Source organism: Trichomycterus rosablanca, chromosome 17 (genome assembly GCF_030014385.1).
Source record: "Trichomycterus rosablanca isolate fTriRos1 chromosome 17, fTriRos1.hap1, whole genome shotgun sequence".
NCBI lineage: Eukaryota > Metazoa > Chordata > Actinopteri > Siluriformes > Trichomycteridae > Trichomycterus > Trichomycterus rosablanca.
In genome coordinates this window covers 21,152,410-21,172,981 of record NC_086004.1, presented here as the reverse complement: position 1 = coordinate 21,172,981, position 20,572 = coordinate 21,152,410, and the positions used below count along the sequence as shown (strand labels likewise).

General features: G+C 44.2%; 1 protein-coding gene across 1 annotated transcript in view; it reads right to left on the bottom strand.

Moving 5' to 3' along the window:
- Positions 1-20,572, bottom strand: part of LOC134331883 (polyamine-modulated factor 1-binding protein 1) — a 210,232-nt gene that overhangs the window by 70,378 nt on the left and 119,282 nt on the right. Inside the window, exons 10-12 of the mRNA XM_063013419.1 lie at positions 18,046-18,129; positions 16,471-16,626; positions 12,041-12,115 (exon numbers count right to left, since the gene is read on the bottom strand). Coding sequence (XP_062869489.1) covers positions 12,041-12,115; positions 16,471-16,626; positions 18,046-18,129 — 315 coding nt within the window. The remainder of the gene's footprint in view (positions 1-12,040; positions 12,116-16,470; positions 16,627-18,045; positions 18,130-20,572) is intronic.

Below are 20,572 nucleotides of genomic sequence, written 5' to 3'. Positions count from 1 at the left end.
TTTATAGTACCACAGAGTACACCCCCATTTCCCCACAGCTAATTTGCATATTTGCTTTGTAAATCTTTCAAATAAATAGCTTCTAAAGCCTGTTTCTGCTAAACTGTGGCTGTGAAATCTGTGAAAGGGCAGTTCTGGTACTTCTGCTCCTAGCTCTTTCTCATTAGTGGACATCCCTGCCATCATTAAGACGCTTCAATCAAAATTAATTGAAAGACAGATTACAAAATAAATGAAGAAAAATGCAGCAGGAGAACGGCAGCACGCCTTTCATAAATCACGCCGGCCGAAAGCAGGAGCTGGCGTGCCGTAATTAGCCGCAGCCTATTTATTTTCTCCTGACGGTATAAATTAGAATTCAGATGCTCTGATTACATTAGAAGAGTGTCTGTCATGTGGAACTGCTCCAGGATGTGCAGAATAGAAAAAAGGAAGGGGTGAGGGTGGGGTGTCAGGGAGCAAAACATGGCATTTCCATACAAGAACCTTATGGAATTTGTAATGACCCATGAAGAATTACTCTTGTACGTTGGGTTCATCGTGAATGTTAATACCTGTGCTCCTGTGTTCATTTATTAGACCTAATCTTGGCGTGTACACTCGTGTTGGTGGGCACAGATATGGTCGTACGCTGCCTTCTCATGGGCGCAGTGCCCAGGCTGGCACTTGTCCAGGTTTTTACTTCCACAGCATACATACATGCCTTTAATTAACTACATCTGTCTAACGAACCACAACAGGAGCCAATACACGTCAGTATAATCTATTCAGGAATACATTTTGAATCAGTAGCTACAGCACCAATGTGGGACAAAACCCAGGAGTAAGTAGGTACAGTGGTACCTTGTAACTCAAAATCTTTAAAACTCTACCCCCTTTGTCGAGAAATTTGTACATCAAAGTGCGAATATGAGACGAATCTGCATTTGTGTGGAATAACCGTCAAATCCACTTGAAAGCTCCACATGTATCTGTGTTTACCTGGATTTTTCTCACTGTTTCACTTTTAAACTTGTGTTACAGCTCGGGGTGCTGATATTGTGAGAATCGGCTTTTCCAAGAGAGACTAAAACGCTTATTGTTAAAAAAAAAAAAGCTTAATGTGACAACGTATTAAAAGAACAACATTGTTTTCGTCACTAATAAAATTCACTTGTTTTTTTACAACTCCAAATCAGAAAAAGTTGGGACAGTATGGAAAATGCAAATCAAATAAAAATGAAGTGTGCCTTACATTTACTTTGACTTTTATCTGATTGCAGACAGTTTTAACCCGAGATATTTCATGTTTTGTCTGCTCAACTTCATGTCATTTATTAATATACCTCCATTCCTGCATTTTAGGCCTGCAACACATTCCAAAAGAGTTGGGACAGAGGCAATTGAGGGCTAGTAATAAGGTGAAAAAACTAAATACTGATGTGATTCCAAACAGGTGATGTCAACAGGTGATTGTAATCATGGTTTGGTACAAAAGCAGCATCCAGGAAAGGTTGAGTCTTTGATGAGGAAAGATGATCAGAGGATCTCCAGTTTGTCAACAAATGTGTGAGAAAATGATTGAAATGTTTAAAAACAATGTACCCTCTACAGTGCATAATATCATTAAACCATTCAAGGAATTTTAGTGTGTAAAGGCCAAGGGTGCAAGCTCAAGCTGAACGCCTGTGATCTTCGATCCCTCAAACGGCACTGCATCAGGAACCGCCACTCAACAATAGCTGATATAACCACATGGTAGAAGTACTGGACTGACCTGCCCCAACAGAGAATGTGTGGAGAATTTTGAAACGGAAAATGCGACAACGACGACCCCGTACTGTTGCACATCTTAGGACGTGTTTGCAGGAAGAATGGGATAAAATAAAAGCTGAAACACTAAATCACTTGGTCTCCTTGGTGCCAAAGTGTCTTTAAAGTGTGGTGAAAAGGAAAGGTAACATTACAAAGTGGTAAATGCTTTACTGTCCCAACTTTTTTTGAAATGTGTTGCAGGCCTGAAATGCAGGAATGGATGTTTATTAATACATGAAATGAAGTTGAGCAGACTAAACATGAAATATCTCAGGTTCAACTCTGTGTTTTTATTATTTGTATTTTCCATGCTGTCCCGACTTTTTCTGATTTGGGTTGTAGTACAATAAGTCACGTTAAGTTTTGTGCATGGCACACTCCATAGAACATAACAGCACAGCCAGTGATTTTGCCGCTTCTCATGTGAATGCGTCTTTACTGTACTCGCTAAGGAATTCAGATCAAGCATCTCCACAATTAAGAAGCATAAGGAAACAATAAAGACATGAAGGTAAAGTGCAGGTTTTACTGTATTTGTTGTTAATCTGTAAGTTATATTTGTGTTATATCAGTGTTTAAGTGTCAAAAACAACCCCATTATTTTACATTAGCCTAGAATATATGCAGTTCCATGGGACCATGGAACGCATTAACAGGTTTCCAATACATCCTTATGGAAAACAATACCTTGAAACTCAACGCCTTTTAAACGTCGAGTTTTGAGGTACCACTGTAGTTCATTTCAGACTTGCGTGCCCCATTCAATATCCAGCAGTCAGGAGCCGCTTCTTTTCACAAATAATCTGTGTAAATACCCCGTATTCGAGCCATGCCTCCCGGGGATCGCCTATAATAGCAGCAGCGAGGAGAAACACCATTCCACCTTCCCTCCCTCAGCTGATTTACATATTTGTTGCTACATTTTCTAAATAAAGAGCTTCTAAAGGCTTTTTCTGCTAAACAGGCTGTAAAACAGTCTAAGGGCAGTTTGTAAAAGAGTACTTCTGCTCCTAGCTCATTCTCATTAGTGGACATCCCTGCCATCATTAAGATGCCTCCATCAAAATTAATTGAAATACAGATTAAAAAAATAAATGAAGAAAAATGCAGCAGGAGAACGACAGCACGCGTTTCATTAATCACGCCGGGTGAAGAGTGTGAGTGTGCCGTAATTAGCCACAGGAGACTTACAGGCTGACCTGAACTCGGTGGGACAAATGTGTCAGTGGCAAACCTTAGGATCAACGAACAACCAAGAGTTCCATGGCCGGATTTCATGACACTCTAGAAGGAATTTAGCTCGGCCTGTAGAGTTCTGGGACACAGTTCTATGGAGTGACGAATAAAAACTGGAACTGTTTGACCACATGGATTAGCGGTTTGTCTGGCATACTATCAGCACTCCACACGGCACCTCAACAGGTCAGAGGCACAAGACCCAGCTCTACACTCAGCATCCAGTACAAAACCAGTAAACTCAAATATCCAGAAGTTGCACACAAAGCGACTTTAGACTCGACTCGGACTCGTTTCAAATGACTCGGACTCGACTCATGACTCAAAAAAACAACAAGATTCCCGAGCGTCAGCATGTGTTAACATTAGTTACCTGTGACAATTATATATATTTAATTATTATTATTTTAAATATTCTGCTCTCTAATAACGCTCCGGCCGTCTTAACCCGCAACGCACGCAATGGCTAAATGTTACAGCCAGCTTCCGGCGTAGTGATGAAGCGTCGCTCCCTACTCCCTACACAGTTTGAAGTTTACTTCATTCGAACATTTTCGTTACCTTTGGATTAGAATCTCACTTACAATGGTGGAATACCCTACATAGTGCACTTCACAGGAACAACTGGGTGAATGGAACGCTCCTAAACAATTGGCGCTAATGGTTGAAAGACCGCTTTCTGAACCAATCAGACCTTCTGATTTAAATTTTTAGTAAGAAATGCTGTTATTTGCATTTATTCAGTTTGCGTCACACAGACGATGTGTCAATGAAACGCTTGATTGGCTTTCTAACGAGTTCGTGTTTTACTTCACAACCGGGAAAAGTTTGGAGGTTTTTAATTATAAGCACATTTACAAAATAACAGATTATATTCCTAATGGGACACACGGTTATAAATTTAATAGCATCTGGAAGAACATAAGGTAAGGTAAGCAGTGGCTATGATTTTTTTTTGCTGTGTTTTGGATTTTGGCCACTTTCATTGCGCACTTTTGTTCTGCAATGAAACCAAAACGTATCAGTTTAAACTTTTAACTGGTATCTTCTTGTTATGGACATTACATTCATTTGCACAATGACTAGGAAAGTAAAGGCACTAAGTAAAACGGCAAAATACAGTTGCTAATCTGTTGTTGTTTTTTATTTGAACTTACGTATTATTTGTTTATTTGTACGCTACATTTCCAATATATGTTCTGTGTACATTATATGGACTTGTGACTTGACTCTGACTCTAGTCTAAAGACTCGTGACTTGACTCAGACTCTAGTCTAAAGACTCGTGACTTGACTCGGACTCGTATTCTGTGACTTGTGAACATCTCTGCTTCCCACTAAGCCACCGTGCCGCCCACTCAAATATCCAACCCCTTCTATATATACAAGTGCAGGTGGGAGCAGAACCTCGATCTGCAGAAATATATCTGGGAAACACTTCAGATTTCTATTCCCGATCTGCTTACTTGGCGCCAAACCAGTCGATTAAAAGCTGAGTGCAACAAATACCACCGACAACTTCGGACAGCGACCTATTAAAACAGCGCCCTGCGTTCTGGGACCGCTCACGCCTGTTAGATGCTCTTAAAGGAGGCTCACACGCGTACAAAGACAGATGTACAAGCAGGATAGAATCCTCGGGAAGCGTGACACATCTTAAGGATGGAGAAAAGAAGAGGTTGGCTGCTTCCCTCGTAGCTTTGCTGGTGCATTAAGTCTGTCCTCTGAAGACACGGTGCTTTAAAACAAACCCCGCGGCTTTATAGAATCGATGACAAAAATGCACGCTAGACTAAAGGCTCTTTGTGTAGCTATTTTCTTAAAAGAAAAAACCCTCCTGAAATAAACAAACAAACAAAACCCTAAGAAACAGTGTTTTTTTGTTGATTTTATTAGTATTTCAGACCAAGACCTGCAGCTTTATTGTGCATGCAGATTATTCAATGGTGTGAAAACATGGTAAAACTACATTACTACACTGCTTAGAGATAAAACTAGGGATGCACATTTTTTTTAAACCAATAATCAATGTCAAGCTTCCCACATAAAACACATCATCTGTCCCCAGGTGGCGGAGCATGACAATCCACTAGCACACCAGCGCTGAGATTCTGAGCTTCCGGGTTCGAATCTTGGCTCTGCTACCAGCGCCCTCTTGCAGGCACAATTGGCTAATACCTGCAGCAGACAAAATTGCTGGGTGATAAAGACCGGACTAAGGGGTGGGGTATCAGCGCTGCATCGTTTGGTGACTAAGTGGGTGGCACTGTCGCCTCACAGCAAGCAGGTGGGGTGGTCCGGGTCCTTTCTGTGCTGAGTTTGCATGTTCTCCCCGTGTCTGCGTGGGTTTCCTCCGGGTGCTCTGGTTTCCTCCCACAGTCCAAAAACATTCAGTCAGGTTAACTGGAGACACTGAATTGCCCTATTGGTGAATGGGTGTGTGTATGTGTATCTTCCCTGCGATGGACTGGCGCCCCATCCAGGGTGTTACTGTGTGCCTTGCGCCCATTGAAAAGCTGGGAGTAACCAATACATATTCTGAGTTGTTAAGTACACTGATCAGCCATAACATTAAAACCACCTCCTTGTTTCTACACCCACTGTCCATTTTATCAGCTCCACTTACCATGTAGAAGCACTTTGTAGTTCTACAATTACTGACTGTAGTCCATCTGTTTCTCTACATGCTTTCTTAGCCTCCTTTCATGCTGTTCTTCAATGCTCAGAAGCACCACAGAGCAGGTATTATTTAGGTGGTGGATCATTCTCAGCACTGCAGTGACCCTGACATGGTGGTGGTGTGTTAGTGTGTGTTGTCCTGGTGTGAGTGGATAAGACACAGCAGTGCTGCTGGAGTTTTTAAACACCTCGTTGTCACTGCTGGACTGAAAATAGTCCACCAACCAAAAATGTCCAGCCAACAGCGCCACGTGGGCAGCGTCCTGTGACCACTGATGATCTAGAAGATGACCGACTCAAACAGCAGCAATAGACGAGCGATCGTCTCTGACTTTACATCTACAAGGTGGACCAACTAGGTAGGAGTGTCTAATAGAGTGGACAGTGAGTGGACACGATATTTAAAAACTCCATTTTGTGTCTGATTCACTCATACCAGCACAACACACACTAACACACCACCACCATGTCAGTGTCAGTGCAGTGCTGAGAATGATCCACCACCTAAATAATACCTGCTCTGTGGAGATCCTGTGATGGTACTGACCATTAAAGAACAGGGTGAAAGGACGGTAAAAAGGTATGTAGAGAAACAGATGGACTACAGTCAGTAATTGTAGAACTACAAAGTGCTTCTATATGATAAGTGGAGCTGATAAAATGGACAAGAAGGTGGTTTTATTGTTATGGCTGATCAGTGTATGTGTGATGAAAAGTTTCAATACATGGAGTTACTACACGCCAATGGTAGCTATTCGGTGGAATGGCCCATATGTTTTCCATATCTACAGTAGATTCAAGTAACTCCATGTGCCTTTTACCGTTACCAGCAACGTGGCTTGTACCGTTATGCCACACAAGCTTGCAAAATTGTTCCACAGATTTAATCAACAGAATTGAATAGGGAACAACCAATATATGAATAAAGTGCAAACAGGCTTTGGTAGTCTCCATAATATGCATTAAAACAGGTCTGACTGATTAGAGGACATCATCATATAGGTATCAGGAACTGTCCATTACTCAAAGCTCTACAATCAGTGTCACAATCACCCCAGCAAGCTGCCCGTCATGACAGCAGCACCAAGCAAGCCCTCTCCTACCACATTACCTCCCCATAGTAACCCTGCCTTCCCTTGGACAGCCATTAGGTGTCTCTCTTTCACTGTGCATGAGCAGCGGGGCCCCTCCTCTCCCGGTAAACCTCAAGTCTCCCCACATAATGTATACGCCGTCATTTGAAAATGGCAGCTTTTTGAAAATTCACCTTGATTATCAGACATTAAAAGTGACTTCTCCAGCACTGAGTGTCTGGCAGGGGAGGGTGAGGGGGGTGGAGGGGCGGCTGCAGACAGCAGAACAATGCGGCGCGCTCGGCATCAACGCCTTAACGGGCCCTGCAGCTGCAGGAAGGGGAGGCAGCCCTTTGTTCTCTTCCACATCCAATTATTTTTAACGCGTGCCTCTTTTCACTACAAGAGAGAATTTAATTTTAATGCAATCTGGGGAAGGGAGGGGGGCAGGCGAGGGTTTGAGGCGACGAAAATAAAGGCTGCATCTATTTTTGAAGGGGAGGCTGGACAAATGGCTCAAGAATTAATCAGGACGGGGCATTCGTATGGAGGATGCAACCTCAAAACCTACACAAACCTATATGTATGCTCCAGACGTAGCTGTTCTAGTGGAAATGCATTAAAGCATGGCTGAAAATGAGAACATTTATAATATGCTGCATCTACTAAAAAAAAAGAAACAGAAGTGAGATAGGTCAAGGTGGGCTCGAAACTAAGCAGGCAGAGCCTCTTGTCTGGAGGTATGTGTCCAAATATTTTTTTAATTGGACGAGTACTTCATCTTGCTGTCAGAGACGCAGTAAAAATGCGCAGCGTTCCCAGAAGAGAGGAGCGGCTGCGCGGATGGCCTTTTATTACCGTGCTGCTGTGCGTCTGATATATGCTCCGACTCTAACCTTTCATCAGACGCTCACCTTACAGCCGACACACTCCCATGCACCAATCAGAACACGCCTGCTCGCTGATGAAGCTCGTACTGAAACACCAAGAGCTACACCAATACAGTTCTTAGCACCCTTGGTAAAATGGGTAAAACATATTTGTGGTTAATCAATCCCTCAAAATGATACACTGAATAGTCAAAAGTATGTGGACACCAGACAATTATGTTGGACATCACATTCCAAAACCTCCTTTCAAGTCACTCACTCACTTTTGTAACCACTTATCCCATCAGGGTTGTGTTGGGTGCTGGAGCCTATCCCAACTTTTCAATGGACGCAAGGCACACAGTAACACCCTGGACGAAGTGCCAGTCCATCGCAGGGCGGACACTTTTTTTTTATTATTATTTTTTAATGCGTTTTCTCCCCATTTTAGTGCAGTCAATTTGTCTTCCGCTGCTGAGGGATACCCGACTGCATCCGAGGAGAGCATGTCGCTGCCCACGCCTCTTCCGACACGAGGAGTTCAGAATCTCTGTGCTAGTGTGCTAGCTGAATATCTCGCTGTGCCACCTGGGTGGCCATTTTTAAGTATGCAAACACAGCACGGTGCGGTCGGATAATTTATCCCATATTTCAACTGGAGCTGCAAAGGCGTTCGAAGCGGATGAAGAAAGATGACGGAAAGCAGAAAGTCATAACACGTTATGATTAAGTACAACCTTTGTGGAGAACGACAGAATTCATTTTGTAATGATTTTAAAATTATAACTGAGGCGATGTGATGTCATGCATCATGTGACGTTGGTAAGATGGCGGACATAGTACGACGCATGCTTGGGGCATTACGCAACGCAAGTAAGGAGCAGTAACATGATGGTGGGCGTGTAGATTACCTGTGAGCATTTGTGCTGTTGTTACAGATGTTTGTTTTCATGCAAAAAGCATCACTCAACTATTGGTGATAAGAAGACGTAGACGTGTTTGTCTCTATTGTTGCTTTCTTTAGTGCATTCACATTAGAAGCGTTCTGCGCTTCCCTCTCACCGCGACCCTTGGTGTAAATAGCCGATTTGCTCAGCGCTCGCCTGTCCATTATTTCAAACATCCATTTGTTTGAAATAACCATCAAACCCAGTCTAAAATACAATCCATATATCTGTGTTTAGCTGTATTTAGCTGCTCGGGGTTCTGAATATGCATCTTAGGAAAGTCGAAAAAGCTTAACGTGAAAAATAAAGCGTAACGTGGCTGAATGTACTAAAAGTATGACATAAGAACACTAAATTTCTCTCTGTTATTACTGGTTATAAGTGCTCTGTACTGCCGAAATGCATCGCTCATTGTTTTAGTACAACAAGCCACGTTACGCTTTATTTTTCACGTTAAGCGTTTTTGTACTTTCTGGGTCACTTTTACCACGTCATATCACACAGTTCACCTCTTTTAAGGCGCTTTAAAAATATCAGCATCAAACTGGCTCATAATTAAATCAGGTGAACTTTAAAACATGAAAGTGCAGCATCAAGCTCCATATGAGACACTAGCACAGCTGTTTTGCAGCTTCTCATGTAAAAGCACCAAAACCTCTACACTGTGACACGCCCACAGATGACGTCACGCCACAGCGCTGAAGAACTAAGTATTCTGTGGTGCCAGATTAGAAAGCTAGTTCACCGTTTGGAACCTCTTGTTTCTGTGGAAACACACGGAACCGAGCCAGTTCCGCGTTGGTGGAAAAAGGGTATTAGATGATCGCGTGTGTAGAGAAGCACACCTTTCCGTTGATTATGAATCAGTCGTGTAGTGTGAAAGCCGCACCGACTTGAAAGACTCCCGTTTACAAGAGATCCAGTCGTGTAGTGTGAACTGTATAGCGACCTGACGACTTGGAAAGTCGTGTAGTGTGAACTTGGCATTACCGACTGAGTATGTCTCAGCACTGATCGCGCGCGTGAGGATTTCTTAAATAGAGCGCGATCAGGTGCTGACAATTAGCGCAGATTGGCGCTGCTGCAGCTCCTGGGATTTGCGGTTTGCTTCGGACTACGACGGGTCAACTTGCGCTTCCGACTGCACGTGGAAATGGACGCAGGTAATCGACCCGTGACAGAAAATCTGTGAAATCTGTGATTTTTCCGTGAAATAAGGCACATTTTCCAGTGAATTTTGTAGGACCCTAATAAGGTACCTAATAAAGTGCTCGGTGAGTGTACATGCCCTACACAAAAGCACAGTCCTGTGTTATAGCTCAGATTTGCTTATTGCTACATACACATGAGAAGTAATATCTGAGGAGTGTCAGCACTCCATGCACGACCTGCAGGAGAATCTAAATTAGAAACCTACTCTGTTCTTACCACGGCTGTAGCCATCTTAGCAGCACCGCAGCCAATTTACTCTGAGGTATGAAATGATTGTTTTTTTTTCTCTCTCTCCTTATCGGCACCGGAGCAGCTTCTAGAATAGTGAGAATTCGTGGTGAAAAGCCCTTCGTCTTTGTCCTCGGGAGCACGAAATTCGCACACGCACACACACACACAGTCTAAATTAAATCTCTTCTCCTAGGGTGGACGGCTAACTGCTGGTGTGTGCGGCTCGCTCTGCAGCAAGGCGAAAGCAATTCTCCGGAGGTGGCGAAATTAAAGGGCAGAATCCAGCCTGTTTATGGCTCGAGCGCCACTCTCCTCTCAATCAAAGCTTTTATTGGCAATCATTCGGCACGCGCCGGACCCCCCGACGCTTCACGGATCGAGGGTGGGTGGGTGCGTGCGCGCAGGTTCCGAGTGCGAGGGGGACACCACGCCGGTACCAACGACACCCCTATTACTGAACCTCACAGACCCAATTACTCTCAGACGCAACTAGACTCTTCATTAACCCCCATAAGGGCTCCACTAGCCGCTATTTCGGAAAGTGGATACGTGGACGGTGGTAGGAAAATGCAGAGACAGAGGCTTGGCAAACGAAACGTGAAGGCAGCGCTGATGTTTCTCATCTCCAGGATTAGGAAACAAATATTCATCACGGCATTTTAAGGCTGGTCAGCGTTCTGGTTATTCAGCCGCACCTGTTGCTGACAGGCGGTGTATTTGATAAATGGTATGAATTAAATGTTATGCATACAACTGTTCCAGCATGATTGTGCCCCTGTCCAAGTCCAAAATTGGCATGGCAATGGCATGGACAAGTTCTCAGAAGATTTGTAGAGGTGTTATTACTGCTGAGGGTGTGCATATGCCTTTTGGGACATCATAGACTGTCATATAGGTGACGTCTCCTTCAGGGACCTTCCTGCTTTTCTCATGTGTTAAGAAGAAAAAGAGTCTAGGTGCTAGACTAGCCTGCCTGCAGTCCAGACTTGTCTCTAATCAAAAATGTCTAGTTCCTGGCCGCTCAGCGGTAAAAACACAAGTTGGAACCAGAGCTGGGATCTCGAATACATCGTATCGAATCTCAGTTCTGCCTGCCGGCTAGGCTGAGCAACCTCATGAACAACGATTGGCCTGTTGTTCAGATATGGGTGGGATAAAGCCGGATAGGGTCTCTCTCATAACTAATGCAATTATGACCTCTGCTGGCTGATTGATGGCACATGCACAGAGATGAGAAAAGAGTGCTCTCAGGGTGTGTCTCTCTGTACACAGTGATGAGTTGCACTGCACTCATCGAAGCGTAGGTGATAATATGCATACGGCATGCTGCCCACGTGTCGGAGGGGGCGTGGGTTAGCTTCGTTCTCCTCAATCAGAGCAGGGATCGGCATTGGTGGAGAGGAAGCATGACGCAATTGGACGCGCTAAAAGTGAGAAAAAGGGGAGAAAATGCATGAATAACATTTTCTTTTTTTAGATGTCTAGTTCCTGATAAAAAGCAACAAAGAACAACAGAAATCCAGGACTACTGAGCAGCTGAAGTGTTATATCAAGCAAACGAGGCGAGGTAGCCCTGCAAAAACCAAGATCTCAGAAAAAGAGGCATTGATCCGGCATACAACCTCATCAACTGGAGCTGCTCTAGTCCAGAATGGATCCAAACGTGGGGGCCTCTCAGAAAAAGGCTGAAACGCCACCTCTGGGGCAGCTTGCTCATCCAGGGCGGTTTAATGATGGTCAAAAAGTCCTGCGACACTGGTTGAGTTACCAGGAAAACCGGACAATCGAGTCTGGGATCACCAATCCAAAAAACGAGCAGTTGTAGCCTAGCAGTTAAGGTACTGAACAGGTAATTGAGAGGTCGCTGGTTTAAGCTCCACCACTGCCAGGTTGCCACCCCTGAGCAAAACCCTTTTCCATAATTGCTTGGATTCTATGTGGTCATGAATGTGAGTCACTTTGGATGAAAAATGTAAGTGTACATGTGGGAGAACATGTACCTGCTGACTGATACAGCTGTGCTGGTCTATCAGTCTGGCCATCTCCTCCTGCAACTGGCCAATCTGTTCATCTGTCTGCACACACACACACACACACACACACACACAGTTCAAACAGTGAATACTGGATGACCAAACAAACATGTGAGCTGCTGAGAGAATATCCAGAACAAAGACTGACACGTTTGCTCATCATTAAGAATGTAGATGGGGAATTAGAAATAAAGCATGTGTGTGCCTGTGCACTGCATGGCCAAAAGTATGTGGACACTTGACCATGAGCCTGTTGGGGGGATGTTGAACCCCCATACTGGAAATTCTCCATACTAAGCTCCTCACTTTGTGTACAAGGACACATGCTGGAATAAGATGGAAGTGGAACAGACCTTTCCCAAAGTGTTGCCACAATGTTGGAAGCACATCATTTATATTACATTATTGATTTCATACACCTGTTAGCAATGAGTGTGGCTGAATTGCCAGAACTTGATAATAGATTGGGTGTCCACATACTTTTACCATAGAAACATTTGTGTACACAGATCTATAACAGCTATAACATTAAAACCACCTCCTTGTTTCTACACTCACTGTCCATTTTATCAGCTCCACTTACCATATAGAAGCACTTTGTAGTTCTACAATTACTGACTGTAGTAAATCTATTTCTTTACATACTTTTTAGCCTGTTTCACCCTGTTCCTCAATGGTCAGGACCCCCACAGGACCACCACGGAGCAGGTATTATTTAGGTGCTGGATGATCTCAGCACTGCAGTGACAATGACATGGTGGTGGTGTGTTAGTGTGTGTTGTGCTGGTATGAGTGGATCAGACACAGCATCGCTGCTGGAGTTTGTAAACACCGTGTCCACTCACTGTCCACTCTATTAGACACACCTACCTAGTTGGTTCACCTTGTAGATATAAAGTCAGAGACGATCGAACATCTATTGCTGCTGTTTGAGTTGGTCATCGTCTAGACCTTCATCAGTGGTCACAGGACGCTGCCCATGGGCCGCTGTTGGCTGGATATTTTTGGTTGGTGGACTATTCTCAGTCCAGTAGTAAAAGTGAGGTGTTTAAAAACTCCAGCAGCGCTGCTGTGTCTGATCCACTCATACCAGCACAACACACACTAACACACCACCACCATGTCAGTGTCACTGCAGTGCTGAGAATCATCCACCACCTAAATAATACCTGCTCTGTGGTGGTCCTGTGGGGGTCCTGACCATTGAAAAACAGCATGAAAGAGGGCTGACAAAGCATGCAGAGAAACAAATGGACTAGTTAGTAATTGTAGAACTACAAAGTGCTTCTATATGGTAAGTGGAGCTGATAAAATGGACAGTGAGGGTAGAAACAAGGAGGTGGTTATATGTTATGGCTGATCAGTATATATATATTTTAATTCTTAGCTCCATAATAATTTGCTGCACAGTCAATGACTACAAGTGATTCAAGTCTATAGGCAGAAAAGCAACCCCAATCCATGAAACTCCCTCCATCAAGCTTCACAGCTATGATAAAGCTTTATGTTTGTGTCATGTTTTTGTAAATACAGTGTTTTTATTTGTCAAAACAGCCCAACTTCTGTTTCATTTTGCTGCTCAAACCGCCTGCGCATCAGATACCCAACACACACACACACACACACACACACACTTACTCACACAGCTTCGAACAATGAATATTGGACTATCAGACAAAAACATTTCTGATGAGAGAGAATATCGAGAACAAAGATGGTGACTCAGAACAAATAAAGCAGAGAGAAAATGGCTGCTCTGTTTCCTCGTAATGAGAAGTGTGGATGTGGGAATAGTGTGTGCTTGCACTCAGTGGGTATCTGATCTGTACTCCTCTCATGTCCACTGTCAATAACGTGCTCCTGAGACAGCACTGCTGGAATTGAGCAGAAAGCAGATAGAGGATGCATCATTAATGCTCAACACACAAACACACACACACACGCACACACGCAAAGTCAACAAAGGTAAATTACACACAACCTTTACTACAAAGCCAAAAAAACATAAACATACAACCCCAAATCAGAAAAAGTTGGGACAGTATGGAAAATGCAAATAAAATAAAAATGCAGCGTTCCTTACATTTACTTTGACTTAGCCTTATGTTTACCATGTCCAGAAGCGGCGTCGACTTCTCTGGGCTCGGAGGCATCTAGGATGGACCATCATACAGTGGAAACGTGTATTGTGGTCAGATGAATCAGCATTCCAGGTCTTATTTGGAAAAAATGGACGCCGTGTGCTCCGGACCAAAGACGAAAAGGACCATCCAGACTGTTATCAGCAATAAGACCAAAAGCCAGAGTCTGTCAAGGTATGGGGCTGTGTCAGTGCCCTTGGCAAAGATATTTTACACTTCTGTGATGGCTGCATTAATGCAGAAAAGTACATTGAGGTCTTAGAGCAACATATGCTGCCTTCAAGACGTCGTCTTTTCCAGGGACGTCCATGCATTTTTCAACAAGACAATGACAAAAGCATGCCTGTGGACGAAGAGGGTACGGGTACTGGACTGGCCTGCCTGCAGTCCTGATCTCTCCCCAATAGAGAATGTGTGAAGAATTTTGAAACGGAAAATGCATCTTAAGACGTGTTTGCAGGAAGAATGGGACAAAATAAAAGCTGAAACACTAAATCACTTGGTCTCCTCGGTGCCAAAACATCTTTTAGGTGGTAAATGCTTTACTGTCCCAACTTTTTTTGGAATGTGTTGCAGGTCTGAAATGCAGGAATGGATGTTTATTAATAAATGAAATGAAGTTGAGCAGTTGAAACATGAAATGTCACCAGTCCATCACAAGGCAAAAATAACATTTGTGTTCGTTATATAAAGAACAGTAATATGTTATGAATTCTAAAGGGTGCATTAACTTTTCTTTTGCAATTGTACACACACACACACACACCTAACAAACTTTATAATGAGTAATAACACACCGCTTGCTGTAAAAAATCAGGCCACAGTGTGAGTGTGTGTGAGCGTGTAGGCTGAAGTGGTGCCCCTGCAGGGCAATAATGGAGGCCTGGACCGAGAACCCGGAGAGCAAGGTTTATTTCAACCTCACACTTGCATGCAGAACGCTCGGCAAATTACGGCATGACACCGAGGCCCTGCTGAGCGCCACGGCTTAATGAAAATGAAATTGCTACTTGTGTGCAAACGAAGTGCAGAGCGATCTGGCACCAAGATGTTAGCAGCAGATCCTTTAACTCCTGTAAGTTGTGAGGTGGGGCCTCCATGGATCCGACTTGTTTGTCCAGCACATCCCACAGATGCTGGATTGGATTGAGATCTGGGGAATTTGGAGGCCAAGTTAACACCTCAAACTCGTTGTTGTGCTCCTCAAACCATTCCTGAAGCATTTTTGCTTTGTGGCAGGCAGGGCGCATTATCCTGCTGAAAGAGGCCACAGTCATCAGGGAATACCGTTTCCATGAAAGGGTGTACATGGTCTGCAACAATGCTTAGGTAGGTGATACGTGTCAAAGTAACATCCACATGGATGGCAGGACCCAAGGTTTCCCAGTAGAACATTGACCAAAGCATCACTCTGCCACCGCCGGCTTGCCTTCTTCCCATAGTGCATCCTGGTGCCATGTGTTCCCCAGGTAACTGACGCACACGCACCCGGCCATCCACGTGATCTATAAGAAAACGTGATTCATCAGACCAGGCCACCTTCTTCCATTGCTCCGTGGTCCGGTTCCGATTCTCACGTGCCCATTGTTGGCGCTTTTGGCGGTGGACAGGGGTCAGGATGGGCACCCTGACTGGTCTGCTGTTATTCTGACACCTTTCTATCAGAACCAGCTCGACTGTTGGATCGGACCACACGGACCAGCCTTCGCTCCCCACGTGCATCAATGAGCCTTTGCCGCACATGAACCTGTCGCCGGTTTACCACTGTTCCTCCCTTGGACCACTTTTAATATATACTGACCACTGCAAACCGGTAACACCCCACAAGAGCTGCAGTTTTGGAGATGCTCTGACCCAGTCGTCTAACCATCACAATATCGCTCAAATCCTTACGCTTCACCATTTTTCCTGCTTCTAACATCAACTTTGAGGATAACATGTTCACTTGCTGCATAATATATCCCACCTACTAACAAGTACCGTGATGAAGAGATAATCAGTGTTATTCACTTCACCTATCAGTGGTCATAATGTTATGCCTCGTCAGTGTATATGTCAATAATCTCTGTCTTGCACTTCTGATTAGATGCTACTGCATTCCATTGGCTCTGCACTTGTACTCTGCACAGTGGCGAAGTTGAATCGGATCTAATCTAATGTCTGAGCGTATGCCGCCACTCCACTCCCATGAGCTCAAAGTGTGTTTTGACTGTAATGTGTGTGTAATTGTATGTAGGTAGGAATGTGGGTTCCTACCCTCTCCTGGAACTCCTGGGTGCTGCTCTGGCAGTCACTGAGCTTGGCCTGAGTGCTTGAGAGTTCATTCTCCAGCTCCCTGCACCTTTTCTGAATCTCCTCGGCCTCCTCACTTGCTCTCTGCATGGAGCACAACTCCGCACTGAGCCGTTCCACCTGATGAACCATCAACACACAACATTCACAAGGAATTAGGTTAGACTTATTTATTTGTGTTTCCTACTCAGTAATCATGTGATATCGGCTACGGAAACTTCAGTTGGTTAAAGCCCTTCGTTAGAAAAATAAACTCCTTGTCATTTTAAAGTATCAAGCAAACAAGTGAACCACAGACATGTATCATAATGTGTATGAAATATGGGAACTTACAGCAGGTGTGTGTTGTGTTCACTTTGTGTGTATTGTTCTTGATTAGCTATGTTAACAAGCCAGTAAGGACTTCCAGTCCAAATTTTTTTATGCTTTACACCCTTTTTTCTTCCCAATTAGTGTAGCCAATCCACTGCTGGGGACACCGATGGTGTCCAAGAAGGGTGTATATTGGCCTGACTCACACTCCCTCTGATGTGTGCCCAGTCCATCAATCCTTTGTTTTTCACCCATACTTCGGTGGAATTGCGTGAGAGGTCAGCTTTGCGTACGGAGAGCCACATCCCGATCTCTGCGCTCTTACACTTTCTGTACAGGCGCCTTAAACGGCATTGATAACCCCACCCCTTTAGTCTGGTCTTTCCCACCCGGCAGACTGGAGGCATGCAGGCAATTAGCCAATTGTGCCTACTACAGGGTGCCCAGCCGGCCGGTAGCAGAGCAGGGATGCGAACCCGGGAGCTCAGAATCTCAGCGCTGGTGTGCTAGTGGATTATCCGGCTGCGCCACCTGGACAACTTTCATTTGAACAGAAGCAGTGTATTACGTAAATGATAGTTTAGGACAGGTAAGGGCTGTGGTACCTCAGCGGTTACAGGACTAGTAACTGAAACATCACTGGTTCAAGCCCTACATTTGCCAAGTTGCCACTGTTGGGCCCTTGAGAAAGGCCCTTAACCCTAAATTGTATCGATAAACATTCTCATATACAGTCTCAATTGTAAGTCACTTTGGATAAAGGCATCTGCTAAATGATGTAAATGTAACAAACGTATAGAACCTTTGTCTTATTTTGCAACTAATGGCTTTACCAAGAGGCACGTCTAGACTGCAGGCAGGTCAGTCTAGCACCCACACTTTAAATACGCAGTCATGCTGTTACAACACGTCCAAAGTATAATTTCCTTTGTGAACCTTTTTCAGAGGTAATGAGCTCTCACTGATTTTCCATGCCATAGACACTAAGGCAGCATTTACATTTACCGCATTGCTGCTCAGTTTTTACTGCTTGTCGCTGAGCTCAAAGTTCAATCTGCGTGAACTTTGACCCAGTTTGCTGCTGATCTTTTTGAAGCGCCGCCAACGACACAAACTGTTATATGACATGACGTAGGCCATGACACAGACTGGTCATTCCTCTGGTCTTTTATCAGTACGTATTACACACACATACTTTAACTACGGTTTAAAAGAAAGAAATGTTACCTCGGCTTCCTGCAGATGTTTAGATTCCAGCAGAGCTTCATTTTCACGTTCCACCTGGACCAGACGCCCTCTTGCCTCACCCAGCTACAACGCAGAAACAAAACATCTTACAATGCTATTTACAACTACTGTGGTAGCTTATAGCTTACGCTAAAAGTGGCTAACAATAAATAACAAATAATAAACAACAGCTGTGTACTATTAGGATTGTTCCTGCTTCTCCTCTATATATCCTCATATATGTAGATTAACCCAAAACTGCAAGACCTTCTAGCAAAGTCTTACACAAATCACATATAGATGGCAAGCTCATGATTAAGGATCTGTCTGAAAACCTAGTGAGCTGCCTTGCTGCCTACCTAGGACCTTGGACCTTTGATACTAAAAAGATACAGATTTTTTCAGGTGCAGTAGTTCTGTGGCAATTCTCAACAAACCTATGAACGTCATACATCCTATATCCCTGTCAATGGGTCAATGTGCTTTGACTTGTGACACACTGCCTTTGCTGGCTTGCCTTCTTCCCATAGTGCATCCTGGTGCCATGTGTTCCCCAGGTAAGCGACTCACACGCACCCGGCCATCCACGTGATGTAAAAGAAAACGTGATTCATCAGACCCGGCCACCTTCTTCCATTGCTCCGTGGTCTAGTTCCGATGCTCATGTGCCCATTGTTGGAGCTTTCAGCGGTGGACAGGGGTCAGCATGGGCACCCTGACTGGTCTGCGACTATGCAGCCTCATACGTGACAAACTGTAATGCACTGTGTATTCTGACACCTACAGTAGCTCGTCTGTTGGATCGGACCACACGGGCCAGCCTTCGCTCCCCACGTCCATCAATGAGCCTTGGCCGCCCATGACCCTGTCGCCGGTTTACCACTGTTCCTCCCTTGGACCACTTTTGATAGATACTGACCACTGCAGACACCCCACAAGAGCTGACACTTGTCAAACTCGCTCAAATCCTTACGCTTGTTCATTTCTCCTGCTTCTAACATCAACCCACTAACAGGTGCCGTGATGAAGAGATAATCAGTGTTATTCACTTAACCTGTCAGTGGTCATAATGTTATGCCTTGTCGGTGTATGTATTTATGTCTTAGTATTTTTGTTTATTTAAAGTAATACTTTACCCTTGGGTTTTGTTTATCTGTATTACAATTTGCATTAACATCCTAAACCTTCCTTATTTACTTAGCCCAACATATGTACCTTTTCAGTATGAAAAGGGAAAGGGGGGGGGGGGGGGGGGGCTAGGGTTGGGGGGGCTGTTTGTTGCTCTCAGCTTTAATGAGAATTGGACAGGTCATGGCTGGGCTGAATTACTTTTCAGCTTTTCTTCTTTGCTCGCTCTCTCTTTCTTCACACAAGTCTGCCGTGAAGCCCAGCGACAGGTGACACAGCCACTGCTGATGGACAGCGGTGGGTCGGCATCTGATTGGTCAGCTGTATTTTCCAGCAAAGGAGGGTTGTTTTGTTGAGCTTTAATGCAGCAAATCTTGAACTAGCTTGGAGCATGTGCTCTTGTTTGTTATGCACAAGACATTATGCTATCATTGCTGGATTTCATACATGTACAGCTGCAATCGGAAATAAAAGAATAGAACAATTTACACTGCTCAACCATTATATTAAACCACCTCCTTGTTTCTACACTCACTGTCCATTTTATCAGCTCCACTTACCATACAGAAGCACTTTGTAGTTCTACAATTACTGACTGTAGTCCATCTGTTTCTCTACATACTGTTGTAGCCTGCTTTCATGCTGTTCTTTAATGGTCAGGACGCCCACAAGACCACCACAGAGCAGGTATTATTTAGGTGGTGGATGATTCTCAGCACTGCAGTGACACTGACATGGTGGTGGTGTGTTAGTGTGTGTTGTGCTGGTATGAGTGGATCAGACACAGCAGTGCTGCTGGAGTTTTTAAATACCGTGTCCACTCACTGTCCGCTCTATTAGACACTCCTACCTACTTGGTCCACCTTGTAGATGTAAAGTCAGAGATGATCGCTCATCTATTGCTGATGTTTGAGTTGGTCATCTTCTAGACCTTCATCTGTGGTCACAGGATGCTGTGATATATTTTTGGTTGGTGGACTATTCTCAGTCCAGCAGTGACAGTGAGGTGTTAAAAAACTCCAGCAGCATTGATGTGTCTGATCCACTCATACCAGCACAACACACACTAACACACCACCACCATGTCAGTGTCACTGCAGTGCTGAGAATGACCCATCACCCAAATAATACCTGCTCTGTAGTGGTACTGGGAGAGTCATGACCATTGAAGAATAGCATGAAAGGGGGCTAACAAAGCATGCAGAGAAACAGATGGACTACAGTCAGTAATTGTAGAACTACAAACAAAGTGCTCCTATATGGTAAGTGAGGCTGATAAAATGGACAGTCAGTGTAGAAACAAGGAGGTGGTTTTAATGTTATGGTTGATCGGTGTAGACATCTAAACTTTTCTGCCCAGCCAGATTTTAAATTATACAGCAAATGAATGTAGTAAATA